At 47.5% G+C, this 13,320-nt stretch overlaps 1 protein-coding gene across 8 annotated transcripts in view; it reads left to right on the top strand.

The window, feature by feature from the left end:
• Positions 1-8,119, top strand: part of U2SURP (U2 snRNP associated SURP domain containing) — an 84,292-nt gene extending 76,173 nt beyond the window's left edge. For all 8 annotated transcript variants that reach the window (XM_089780843.1, XM_089780842.1, XM_089780840.1 and 5 more), the window contains 2 exons: positions 4,930-5,106; positions 7,405-8,119. In XM_089780843.1, coding sequence (XP_089636969.1) covers positions 4,930-5,106; positions 7,405-7,543 — 316 coding nt within the window. In that variant the 3' untranslated portion in view covers positions 7,544-8,119. The remainder of the gene's footprint in view (positions 1-4,929; positions 5,107-7,404) is intronic.
• The last annotated feature ends 5,201 nt before the right edge of the window (positions 8,120-13,320 follow it).

Here is a 13,320-nt window from a genome sequence, read left to right as displayed (position 1 = left end):
AGGGTGAGAGTTCTAGGGCCTGCAGCCCAGCTTGGTCTGTGGTGGACAACCTGGACCATGGAAGGCAGAAAGCAGGACTCCCAGGGATTAGGCACAGATCACCACAGATACTTTCACTCCAGTATGGAGGCTATGCTTGGGACCATTCTTCACAGAGGTCCGAGCACTGGTTAAGGGACAGGTTTGTGACACTGTACTGTTCCCTGATGGCACTCCTACTCAGCTCATATTTCCCTGCAGTGCATCCATGAAGAGTGCAGGGGATAGCAGTCCTGCTCTGTCACATCATGGCACCGTACTGTGGCTGATCGGCATCAGTCCTGCAGCTGCTCCTGAGCTAGCTGGGACACGGATGGCCACCATCACATGCATCATTGATCCTGGAATAGTGTGTGATTGCCCAGGGAACTCTTATGGTGCTCCTCCGCATCGCAGGCATCGGTCTCTGTGACCAGAGGGTGGTTCTGCTCCTATACCAGCCCCTGTTCCTTGTGTCTCAGTACAAAGTGCTCTGTCAACCTGGCCTCTGACTAAGCCTCGGTGCCTCTAGCACAAGCTCCTCCAATGCCTCCAGGACTGCAGGCAGAACTCCAGCTGCAGAGAGGTTGCAAGCTTGGCACAGTGGTGTCCCTGGAACCTTTGGGATTCTCTGTGCAGCCACAGGTACCATACTCGATTGCCGGTATACCAAAGGCATTGTCAGCAGCTTTGGCCTCTGTCAAATGACTCCTGGCACCAGAGGAATCCCAGGCTCCTGTTTTTCAAGAGGAGCAAGGAACCAAAGTCCAGGCACCAACCTCCCCGGACCATGAGGAGATTTCCCCAATGCAAGCTTCCCCCTCCTTGTCCAAAGAAGAGGCCATAGTGGGGCTGCCGCTAGTGGTGCCCTCTGATGATGCAAGGGCCCACTAGGACTTTCTTAAATGAGTGGCTGCTAACTTAAACTTCCCAGTGAATGAATTAGTGGAGCAGGGGGAAACCCTCTTTGAGGTGCTGGGCCAGTCAGCCCCAGCCAGAGTGGCATTGCTTCTCCATGATGGTCTAAGGTTGTCAAGGCCTTTTGGCAGTCACCCCTGCCATTTCCCCCATATCAAAATGGGCAGAGAGGAAATACTTTGACCCCTGCAGAAGGGACAAATACCTCTTCTCCCACTCAGCTCCCAGTTTCCTGCTGGTAGAAGCTTTCAGTCATCGGGAATGGCAAGGCCAGCTTGGGAAAACCCCGAAAAATAAGGACTTTTAAGAGACTATATTTGTTTGGGAGGAAACTTTATACATCATCGAGCTTGCAGCTGCATGTGGAGGAGGGAGCAACAGCTGTGTGGGTGGTTTTCCAGGCTGCCTCAGCCATGGTGGTGTACTCCATGACTTCAGCTATCTCCAAGCAGAGGGCATCATGGCGGTTTCTTTCAGGGCTCTCCCTGGAGGCACAGAAGTCCCTTCAGGTTCTCCCCTTTGATGGAGGGGCCCTGTTTTTTGGAGCAGATAGATACTAAACTCCATGGGCTAAAGGACTCCCACATGGCGCTCTGTATCCTTGGCTCATACGTTTCGGGTCCAGCTCAGAAAGGCAGGTATAGATCTTTTAGCTCTCCTCTTTCCCCCCATCCCACTCCCCTTTTCTGTCCCTCTTCAGGGACAACTCCTATGACAAGGTTGATGGATTGCTGAGGCTGGGGGCAGTGGAGGAGGTTCTGCAGTGTTACCAGAGGTTCTTCTACTGCTACTTTCTTATCCCCAAGAAAAACAAGGGGGCGGGGAGGCTTCGGCCCATATTGGACCTGTGAGATCTAAATTGCTACCTGGTAAGATTCAAGTTCTGTACGGTCTCCTTGTCCTCCATCATTTCGTCCCTGGATCTGGGTAAGCCGCCTTTGATCTCAAGGATGCTTGCTTCCACATTTCAAAGGTCACAGACATTTCCTGAGATTCTTAGTGGGGTCCAGCTACTGCCATTTTGTGGCTCTCCCATTTGGTCTTGCCATGGCCCTTCAGATCTTTACCAAATGTATATCGGTGGTGGCTCCCAAAATTTTGGTGCCGAGGGGTGCAGATATACCCTCACCTCGATGACTCCGCCACAACCAGTTACACATAAACTATCTGCTCTCTCTGCCACCATCTAGGCCTCCTGATAAATGCAGAAAAGTCACAGTTCCAATTCAACACAGAGTTTGTAGGGGCAGTGCTGAATTCGACTCCGGCTTGAGCATTTTTCCCTCCAGAAAGGTTTTGAGCTCTGACCCAGGGATCCGAGGACCCAAGGCATGTGGACCCCATGGGAGGTGCCCCTTCACATAAACATCAAAAAGCTACGGGCGATTTGTAGGGCATACAAGGTCTTCTTCCCTCACTTGTAGGGACAGGTGGTTTGAGTCTTCAGGGACAACGTGGCCATGATCCTCTACATCAACTGTCAGGGAGGGGCCAGTCCAACACACTCTGCCAGGAGGCAATCCACTTTTGGGACTTCTGCATCCTACACAGCATTTACCTGGAGGCCCGTCACATCCTTTGCATGGGCAACCTTCTTGCAGATCAGCTGAGACGAGAGTTCTGCTCTCACCACAAGTGAACCCTTGATGTACTGATCACTGCCATGCTCTTCTAGAAGTGGGGCATTCCCTAAGTGGACCTCTTCGTCATGGAATGCAACACAGTATTTCAGCTTCTGTTCCAGACGGACGGCGAACAGGGTCACTAGGGGATGCCTTTCTCATCCCGTGGTTGGGTGCTCTGTTTTATGTGTTTTCCTTGATTCCACTCATTTTCTAGGTCCTGGGGAAAGCCAAGCAGGACAGAACCTGTCTCATGCTCATCTTGCTGGCGTGGCCTCATCAGCATTGGTATGCCACTCTGCTGAACCTGGCAGTGTGCCTCCCAGGGATCCTACTGCTACGCCCAGACCACGCCTGCCTTCTCCACGTAGAACTGTCGTCACTTCCTTGCGGCATTGGATGCAGCGCAGTAAGTCCTGCTAGGAAGCCCTAAGCCATCCACCAGACAGACTTGGCCAAATGGACTCGGTTCTCACTATGGGTTCAACAGAATGGTCTTGTTCCTACCAGAGCTCCAAGCCAGGCTATCCTGGATTATCTTCTCTACTTGAAGGGAGGAGAGGCTGGCTGTCTTGTTGATAGGAGTTCACCTGACAGTGATTTTGGCTTTTCACGTGCCAATCCAGGGCCAGTATTTTCCCACAATATGATGGTGAGATTCCTCTGGGGACTGAGCAGCATTTCCCTTGTGTGTCCCTCCCCATCCCTCAATGGGACTTTAACCTGGTCCTCTCCAGGCTAGCTGGGCTACCCTTTGAGCCAATGGCCGTGTTTTCTCTTTTGCACCTGTCCTGGAAGGTGGCTTTCCTCATGGCCATTATGTTGGCATGCCACGGGTCTCTGATGTCAGAGTCCACCTATATGGTTTTGTTAAAGACAAGGTGCAGTTGCATCCCTATCCTGCTTTCCTGGCTAAGGTGGTTTCCGCATTCCATATAGGCCAGGGTATCATCTTCAGATTCATACGTCTGTTGAGGAATGTCAGCTCCATGCTCAGGATGTTTGCAGGGCCCCTGCATTTTACGTTAATAGAACAAGGCCCTTTTGTAAGTTGCCCCAGGGCTTTGTTGCCTATGCTGAGAGAATGAAGGGGAGCCTGGTGACTACACAAAGGATCTTCAATTAGATGGCACATGCCAATGCAGGAGGTTATCAGCTGGCAGGACTCATTCAACTAGAGCGCAAGCCTCCTCAACTGCCTCCATCGCTAGTATTCAGATTCTGGACATTTGTAAGGCTGCCGCATAGTTCTCAGTACATACCTTTGCCACACACTGAGCCCTGTGTCTGCAGAGCTGTTTCAGTCCGCATGCCAGTGAACTCCTCCCACTTCTAGACATACTGCTTGCAATCACCTACGTTGAATGGACATGAGCAATCACTTGAAGAAGAAAGGACTTGTTTCCATAACTGGAGTTCTTCCAGATGTGTTGCTCATGTCCATTTAACATCTTGCCCTCCTTCCCATCTGTTGGAGTTGTCCAGCAAGAAGGAACTGAGGGTGCAGGGGGCCATAGGTGCCCTATATAGTGCGGTGTGCTTATGCTACTCCATGGAGTGCCTGAGTTGCCTCCCTTCTCCCTACAGGAGAACCTTACCTAAGGGAAAATCTTCCGGCATCTGTTCATGTGGCAAGCACACACACCCAACCTGAATGGATATAAGCAACACATCTTGAAGAAAAGCAATTACAGAAACTGATAATGGTCTTTTCCTGAATTTAATAGATTTTATATTCAAATCCTGCCCAAACCACTCCTTGAGTAACTCTCTGAACCTTTTGTTTCAGTCAACACATTTAGAAAAGTGGGTAAAAATAGGACTTTAATGAACACCATGCACTATGTTTAGCTGTGATTTTAGGAATAAATTAACTGTGAAGTAACTTTTTGGTCAGAAAACTGTATCTAAAACTAATTACATAAGAAAATAAAATTGCTCTGATCTAAATATTCTTCACCTCACTACACAAGTATAAACAGTTTAAATTGTAGAGTCACTTTTAGTCTGTACGCAGGCCCTCTATTAGTGTATGTGTTTAGATGGAATCTTGGTAATACCTCAGTAAGCATTGTTGCATTATTTGTAACATTTTGCTTTTTCAAAAACTTTTAGAAATACTGTATTTAATTGCAACTTTGTCACTAATCTGTAAACAGGCATGAGTCTTAAGTCTTAGTTTGTGAGCCCGATAAAAAGTTTGATTCAGTACTGAATTACTTGGAAGCTGATTTTAATAAAAAGTTAGCACTATGCTATTTGGAAGAAATCAATGAATGCAACTGCATGTTGAATTGGCAAATCTATACAAAAATGGGATTCCTTTAGATAGGGTGTATATGTGTAATTTTTCCCCCTTTCTTTTACAAAGGAAAAGACGACACAGTACATCACCCAGTCCATCTCGCAGTAGTGGCAGTAGACGAGCAAAATCCCCATCACCAAAATCCGAACGCTCTGAGCGATCTGAAAGATCTCACAAAGAGAGCTCACGATCCAGGTCATCTCACAAAGATTCTCCCAGAGATGTCAGTAAAAAAGCCAAAAGGTAAGCTACACATCTCTTCCGGAAACGTGTCCTGAACTGTGCAAGGCAGCAGTACCAAGAAACCACATGATTCAAGGTCCTTTGGCTACTGCCAAACTACAAGAGTATTCTTCTGGTTCTGGGATTAACATCAGTGCTTCCTTTGTACATGCCACTACAATCTTAACAATTATTCATGCTCTTTGAAGTCAAGTATGTATTTTGAGAAATGCTTTTAATATGAAGATTCTCATTGTTGAGAGCCCTAGTGTAGACACAAGTTTTTGGTGGTTGACGGAAGACATTTTAGCATGAAAATGCCAAGAAACCATTATTTCTTTGTCTATACTGTGGCTTCCAATGATGGGGAATTGCTCCCTAAATCCCCTACTCTAGATTACAGATGTTAAGGAGCAGGTATTTGGCTACTATTAGTCAATAAGGGAAAGCGCTTTATAAAGCCGCAGCATAGCTCTGTCTCTTAAATGTGATAAGAGCCAAGCATCTCTTACTATGTTTAAAAGACAGAGCCACAGCAGGGTTGGTCCAGGACCTGGCGGGAGCCGGGACTGCTTGGTCTTGGCTCACACCAGGTCCAGCAGCCTGTTTGCAGTGGCCCCAGGCTGGCTGCGGGCAGAGGCTGCACCAGCAGCAACGTCTGGTTGCAGCCAGCCCCAGCTCCTGTATCCCCTCCAACTCATTGCTGCCTCTGATAAAGAGGCCAGGGCGGGGGTTGGGGGAAAGGGGAGGCGAGGCGAGGAGTCAAGTACTTGACTGGACTACTTGATAAGCTTAGGCTTGGTGGGTAGTCAAGTACCCGACTACTTGCTTATGTCCCTACTCTAGGTTAGACCTAACAATATCCTACTGCTGCTATCACCAAAATACTGGCCTGCGACTTACGTTATACATAAGATCAGATATATTTCTCATTACTATTTTGTGTGGTTTATATTATTCTGTTTGCATTTTAAACCTCAAGATTGCTCTGCAAGTCTAGATTGCTACGCTCATGAATTGTATTGTAGTCATGTTACTGAAATTTTAACTTTTATTAGTGACTCAGTAAAGAAGAAAATTGTCATGGTGCATTATATTTGTCAGGTTTCTTAATCAAGCAAATCTATGTAACCACCTACTGGTAGAGAAAGTTAGCAATTGTATTCAAGCAGAAAGTTGTTTTGGAATAATTAAATCTTCTAAAAGTTCATACAGTGGTCATATAGCGTGATGAAGCATGAAATCAATTGAGATTAGATGAGATTAAACATGTGCATTAAGAGTGGACCAGGTGGTACACTAGGTTTTATTCACTATCTATTTATCTGTAGACTCCTGGGTTCGGTCACAACCCATGAACATGTTTGGTTAGAATACTAGATATTTTCCAGCACACCACCATTTTGCATAATCCACATGGAATAGAAATGAGCAATATTGGAATAAGTTGTGTTAATACAAAGGCCAACTTGCTTTTTCAGAACCATGTAGGGAAGCTTGTATATTATTTGCCTGCTTTAAGTGACACTGGTCAATGCTGTTTTTCTCATATTTTGAGCACTGAAACTGAGTCAGTGCACATGTATGAAGTTAGAAATTGGACATGCAGACTGATGGCAAGTCACTAATTTTTGTTTACAAATGACAAAAAGAGTAGAACCTCGCGGCCCCCCTTCCCCCCATCCAGGCCTCTCTTATCCATCTCTCTAAATTATTCATCAGTGCACACACAGGATTATGGGAAATTGATGCTTCAGCCACGTGCAGTGGGTCTGGAGCTATAAGCTCAAACTCCACGTGGTGGGGTTGAACATGTCACTTAGCTGGGTCCAATATTGCGGGGGTGGGGGGGAGGGCACTGGGCAATTTCAACCAAAATATTGAGACACGCTATTGTAGATGGGTCCCTATAATGCGCAGGGTTAAAGAGTATGAAAATGGTCAATACCTGTGCAACTTGTTTAAAAACTCGTTGGTTTTCTTGTTAATCAGTGAACAAAACATTGTTTGCAAGAGCCAGGGATTTGTATAGGCTAAGAAGATAAGAAGATAAAATATAAAAAGTATACTTTAATACTTCTGTGGGAAGGGTCAGCCAATTTAAAAGCAGCTCCATATCTTAATATGCTGTTTGTCCATTTTCCTCATCTGAATTTTTGATTATCTAATCTGGCCCTGCTCCCAATTAGATCAGATAAATGGAGTTCCCCTTTTTTATTTTATTTTATTTTATTTTACAGTATATTAGAGGAAGGGGCCATATTAGTTGCAGAAAAAAGTAAAGAAGTTCCCTGTCAGTCATCAGACTTTTTTTTCCAGGTCACCCTCTGGCTCAAGGACACCCAAAAGATCAAGAAGGTCACGATCCAGGTCTCCTAAAAAGTCGGGGAAAAAATCCAGATCGCAGTCCCGTTCTCCACACAGATCTCATAAGAAGTCAAAGAAAAGCAAACACTGACAAAATGTTCATATTTTTTATGATTCTGTCACTTACTGGAAATGCGGTTTTGTTTTTGTGCCTGAACAGTCTGTTTAAAAAACAAAAAAAAAATCAAACAAAAAAGCATTCCTGAATTTTTTGTGAATGCATGTGTATACTCATGAGTAACTGCATCTGTAGACCTGTCATTGTTTTATATTGTACAAAATATCTTCATTGTGACTATTTCCCGAAATGAAACATTTTTGTGTTTAGAGATTTCACCAGAAATGTGTGTATCTGATCTGCTGGCGGTAGTGATATTTTTGTTTTAGAATGTTGTGACAGCAAAAAATAACACAAATGTTTTCCCCTTTTTGTAGCTTTGACAATTTGAATTAGATTTCAAATAAAATCTGAACAGAAATTTAAAATGTGGTTTTCTTGCCCCACTTAACGACAGATCTTTAAAGGCATTCATAGTTTGTTTGGAAGTACTGTGTATTTCAGACATACTATATTGTTTTAAGCTTTCCTCAGTGGAGTATACAACTTCAACAGCAGTGGTCCTTTTTTGTTAGTTGAATATCAAAATAAAAGCACCTTTGAATCCTGCTGATGAGTGTAATTTTCCATTGTGATGCTTAATGTAAGAGCAATTGACCAGATAGGTGCCTACAGTTGGGCACACTTAAAGTTCTGATGTATGAGAGATGTTACCTGATCTGCTGGTATTTCTTTATTTTAAGAAAGGGGTCTAGCTCTGAAATGAAAGTGAATGTTAAGTGTAGGGATAATATGTGCAATGATGCATTTATAAGTCACGTTAGTGGCATGCCTTGGGAACAATGAAAGGAAAAAAGGCCAAAGGCTGAATGATTTTCCTCAAGAAATACAGTTACAATGATTGCAACATATAGTACATTTTGATTTCTTTTTCTAAAGTGGATTTTTATTCCAAAAGCAGAGCTTTTACATTACATGTTTTTTATTGAATTTATTTCCCAATCGTGAGAACTGCTCAAAATAGGTTAGAAAAAAAATGAAATTTTTATTACCTTGTTTTTTTATTTAATCATATGTTTGAACCAAACAGCTGTAACTTTTTCTTCACTTTAATTTTCGCCTGCTTTACTCTGCTTGTTAGGCCTGGATGTAACTTTAAATCTCTTCAGCCTGGTCTGAAACACTTAACTTTTTTTTTTTAAACAGAAGAAAAAAATGAGGGTTCAGTGTTAATATTTGAAGATGTGGGTAGATTGTAATAAAAATGTAAAATGAAAAAGGGACCTGGCCTTCTGTGAACTGTTTCTGAAAGCCATAGCTGTGCCCATCGGATTCATGGAGTGTTAAATGATGTATTATTGTGCTGGTATATTTTGGCTTTTAAAGTCTGAACTTAAAAATGGGAGAGAAAATATGTATACTACTTGTATGCATCTAGTCAGCTTAAAATGCTGAAGTCAGTTGCAAGTATAAGATCTAAAATATCTTTATATTTGTTCCTTAATCTTTCCTCCTCTCTTTCCATTAGTGTCCTTTAGTTAGTGATAATTAAATTGATGCAAATGCAATGGTTAGAAGTGATGCATTATAGAAGCTTGTCCTGGCAGCCTAGGAACTGAAGGAGACATTCTAGATCCTTAAATATAAAGAGAATATATGTGTGCTATGAAGGCTTTTTTGCAGTGAGTTTAATAGATGCATTACTTACAAGAAGTGAATACACAGCCCTGTATTTGTTTACTCCATTTTACAGAAACTATTTTAGACATGTTCAAATTAATTTTTAAAATATTTGTCCTTATCATTTCCCTGTAAAAGTAGACATGGTTAGTACTTACTAAGAATTCAACTATACAGCCCTTGGAATGAAAGAATTATTATTTTTTAAAATTGTCTAAAATAGCTTCTATACTGTCATTTTCATTTCAGATTGTCTAGGGTCAGAAGCAAGTACAGGTTGTACCTCCCTTAACCAGGATTCCTTGGTCCCATGAGGAGAGGGACTTTCCCTGGTCTGGCAAATCCCCTTGTTAGAGACCGGTCAGGTCCAAAGGGTGCCGGACCAGCAAGGTTTGGCCTGTATGACACATTAGTTGAAGGGCATAATCCTACTTCTTTAGTGAGAGAAAACTCCTGTTTCAGGTCAAATAAAAACAATAGTAGCAGAGTTCAGTTGATTCAGATAAAGGTTCAAGGTAAATGCATACTGACATGCATGGTATGAAGTGTGTATGTTATGTTTAGGGGAAGGACACCTTTGTTAGGTGTCAAGACTGAGTCAGCTCTGTGCATGGCCCCCAGCAGAATGTAGGTAATACTAGCTTAGGCAGCAGCTGAACAGAGTTTTTTGAGAGTCTAATTTTTGGACTTGGGTGGCAGCTAAGCCCTTTTTGGAAGTCTCGCTCTTTGACTATTCACTGTGCAATGTTTACCTAGGACTTGCAGTATTGCTGATACACAGGGCTCGACAAATTATAGAAAACCCTACTCGCCAGACAAAAAAAGGACTCGCCACCCCACCGCGTGACCCCCACCGTGCAGGTGCGTGCCACCGGGAGAACGGGACGACCAGGACAGCATGTTTGCTTCTGTGACATGGCGGGGCCACTCCGCAGTGGCGAGGGTGACTCACCCCGCACTTCAACGGCACAGACCCCTGTGCTGCATGGGGAACACGGTGTTCTGACAGCGGTCTGTGCCGCTTGCTCCCGTGCAGCCACCCAGCTGAGCGGTGTGCAGGGGGGCCAAGTCCTGGGATGGGAGCCGGAAGCAGGGCCGCACGCGGGCTTAAGGTGGGGCCAGAGTGTGCGTGTGTCCCTGACATCAGGAGGAGAGGCGCCGGCGCAAGAGTGCCACATTCAAAAGGGGAGACGGAGGAGGTCAGAGAAGGCAGGAGGGAGATGGGGAGTGGAGCAGAGAGCAGAGCGTGGGGGCAGAGGATGTGAAAGGAGAAGTGGAGGTAGGAAGCAGCCCAGAGAGGAGACACTAAGGCTGGTCATTCCCCACCTCCCTCCTGCCTTCTCTGACTTCCTCCGTCTCCCGTCCCCCTCCACTCTCACCCTTCACTCCTCCGCCCACCGCCGTCTTCTAGCTCACTCCTCTGTTCTCCTCTCTCCCTCCGTTACTCTTCTCCGCTGTTCCCCCTTTGAATGCGGCGCTCTTTCTCTGGCGCCTCTCCCCCTGACGTCAGGGACGCACGCACATTCTGGCCCCACCCTACGCCCGCATGTGGCCCCGCTTCCATCCCAGGACTTGGACCCCCTGCACACCACTCAGCTGGGGGGCCGCACGGGAGCAAGTGGCGCAGACCGCTGTCAGAACGCCGCGCTGCCTGTGCAGCATGGGGGTCAGTGCTGTTGAAGTGCGGGGAAGGTTGCCCTCGCTGCCGCGGGGCAGCTCCGCCCCATCACAGCTCACCAGCTGCCAAAATCTACTCACCGTGGGTGAGTGGATTTGTCGATCCCTGCTGATACATTTATAAACAAGAATAATATGAAAACTAATGGACTTAGCATCCATATTTTGGACACAATCATTTGTGCGCCTTTTGGGATTTGGAGCTTTTTTCACAAACACCCAATGTCCATATAGATTACTGATCTACTTATGAATGCCCTACCCCTCATCCCATAAATTTACCAGTTCTATTTGCAAATATGTTCCCAAATCACATTTTGTATTAATCCAGCAGCTCAACACAAGAGGGCTCTCTAACGTCCTGATTCCCTACGTTTTATGTTCTGGTGTTTTTTCTGGATTTATAAATCTACCTCTATACTATTTGGCTGTGTCTATACTGGCCACTTTTTCTTGAAAAGTAGTCGCTTTTCTGGAAAAACTTGCCAGCTGTCTACACTTTCCGCTTGATTTTCCTCAAAAGCACTGACGGTCTACTGTGCGAAATCAGCCGCTTTTCCGGAAAAGCTTTGCCACTCCTGTTCGGGCAAAAGTCCTTTTTGCGAAAAACTGTTGTGCAAAAGGGCCAGTGTAGACAGCTAGCTAATGCTTTTGGGAAAAAGCAGGCTAAATGGAAAAAAATGGTTTGGATGCCGGGAGACCCCGTAGGAGCCCCAGACTTCCTGGTAACCTGAGCTCTTAAAGAACACGTAGGCTGCTGAGCGCACATGGCAGGACCGTGCCACAGAGCTCTCTACCCTGAGGTCTGCCACAGCACCCCTGTCCTGCCCAGCAGCCATCTGAGCCAGCCATGGCAGCTTTGGGCGCTGAGCCACCTGCACCCCCAGCGCAGGAGGCCCTCAGGGGCCGGAAAAGACGGGCACCCTCGTGGTCCCCCAGGAAGCTGAAGACCCTCCTGGACCTCTGGCAGGAGGAGGAGGGCCTCCATGACACCAGGTCCCGGCACCGCAACGCCGACATCTACGGCTGCATGGCCCAGGCGCTTGCCCAGCACGGACATCTGGCACGGAACCTAGACCAGGTCCGGGTGAAGGTCAAGGAGCTGCGTCTGGGCTACGTGCGCACCAGCGAGGGCAGAGTGGCAGGACCAGACACCTGGCCCCACTACGACCGGCTGCACGCCATCCTCGGCCAGCCAGCCCCCCAAGTCCCAGACGTGCCCGTGGACACCTGTGAGCGCACCCCCGTCACCCGGACCACTGAGGCGGGGGAAGGAGAAAGCAGTACTTCGGAGGAGGAGGCCAGCATCGTGACCCAGCAGGCCCCCTCCGAGGCTGGGGAAGGATCCACTGGTGAGTCTTGCACTTTGCACTCACAAGGGCGGGGGCCGGGGAGCCAGGCGCCCGGAGGGGAGAGGGGGAGAGCATGTCATTCAGGTCATGTGAGCTGCACGCTGTGTAGCATTAGGCAGCAAGCAGCACGTGCAACCATGTGCAGCCTGGTGACCGAGCAGCATGTGGCCACAGCAGGCAGCTGCAGGGCACACCTGGGACTGTGCTGCTCACACACATTTCGGCGGAACCAGGGGGAAGGGTGGATGCCGGCTGGAACTGGCCAGGGCCCCAGGGACTCAGCCCAGAGCCCGCACCTCCGCCAAGGGTGCAGCACGGAGAACGGCATATTGTCCCATGTCTGGCTGTGAGGCACAGCCAGCTGCTCTTGGGTAAACCGCAGCATCACAACCCTGTGACCGTGGCCCCCACCGAGCCCCTCGCCTGCTCCTGGTGCCTTGGCTGGCTCCCCGAGGGAAGTCCCCACTGTGGCCACACGTGTCCTTAGGCTACCGTGTGTGAGGGATAGTGGGAGGGAGAAGGGGGGAAAGCGCTCGGGCCGTCTGAGTTTTGCTGCAAGGATGGGACACCCCTCCTCCCCCCAGTCACTCTTCTGGTTCCATCCAGGAGATATCCCACGCGATGGGGATCTGAAAGCCCAGACCACCTCTTCCAGATGTGCTCCCAGGCACTGTGTGGGGATGCATCTTGCTCCCTGTCAAGCACCAGTGATTAGCTCAAAGCCTTCACAGTCTCCACCGGCAGGGAGTTCCACAGGTGAATGCAACACAAGCGCCCTCCATGGGGCCAGGACACAGACCGGTGGTTACAATACATGGAGGAGGACCCTACTCCAGGGGTGGTCCTCTTTGCAAACATACAACATGGGGGGTAGGGGGGGAAACCGAGTGGGCCCAAGCCACACTACTATGGGGTCACCTGGGCTCAGGGGTGGAGGGCATGAGGTGTGGGGACAGTGGCCGGCCTGCCTGACTGACCCGTCTTTTCTTCTCTTCCCTGCAGCGGAACCGAGCACAAGCCAGGGACCCTCCAGTCCAGCAGCAGCGGCACCCCCAGCTGCCCAACCACGCAGGCACAGGCTCCGCCACCGCGACCAGCTCC

The sequence above is a fragment of the Pelodiscus sinensis genome, chromosome 10 (assembly GCF_052426305.1).
Source record: "Pelodiscus sinensis isolate ZL-2025 chromosome 10, ASM5242630v1, whole genome shotgun sequence".
NCBI lineage: Eukaryota > Metazoa > Chordata > Testudines > Trionychidae > Pelodiscus > Pelodiscus sinensis.
The sequence above is the reverse complement of the archived record's forward strand: the minus strand, read 5'-3'. Positions and strand labels throughout refer to the sequence as shown.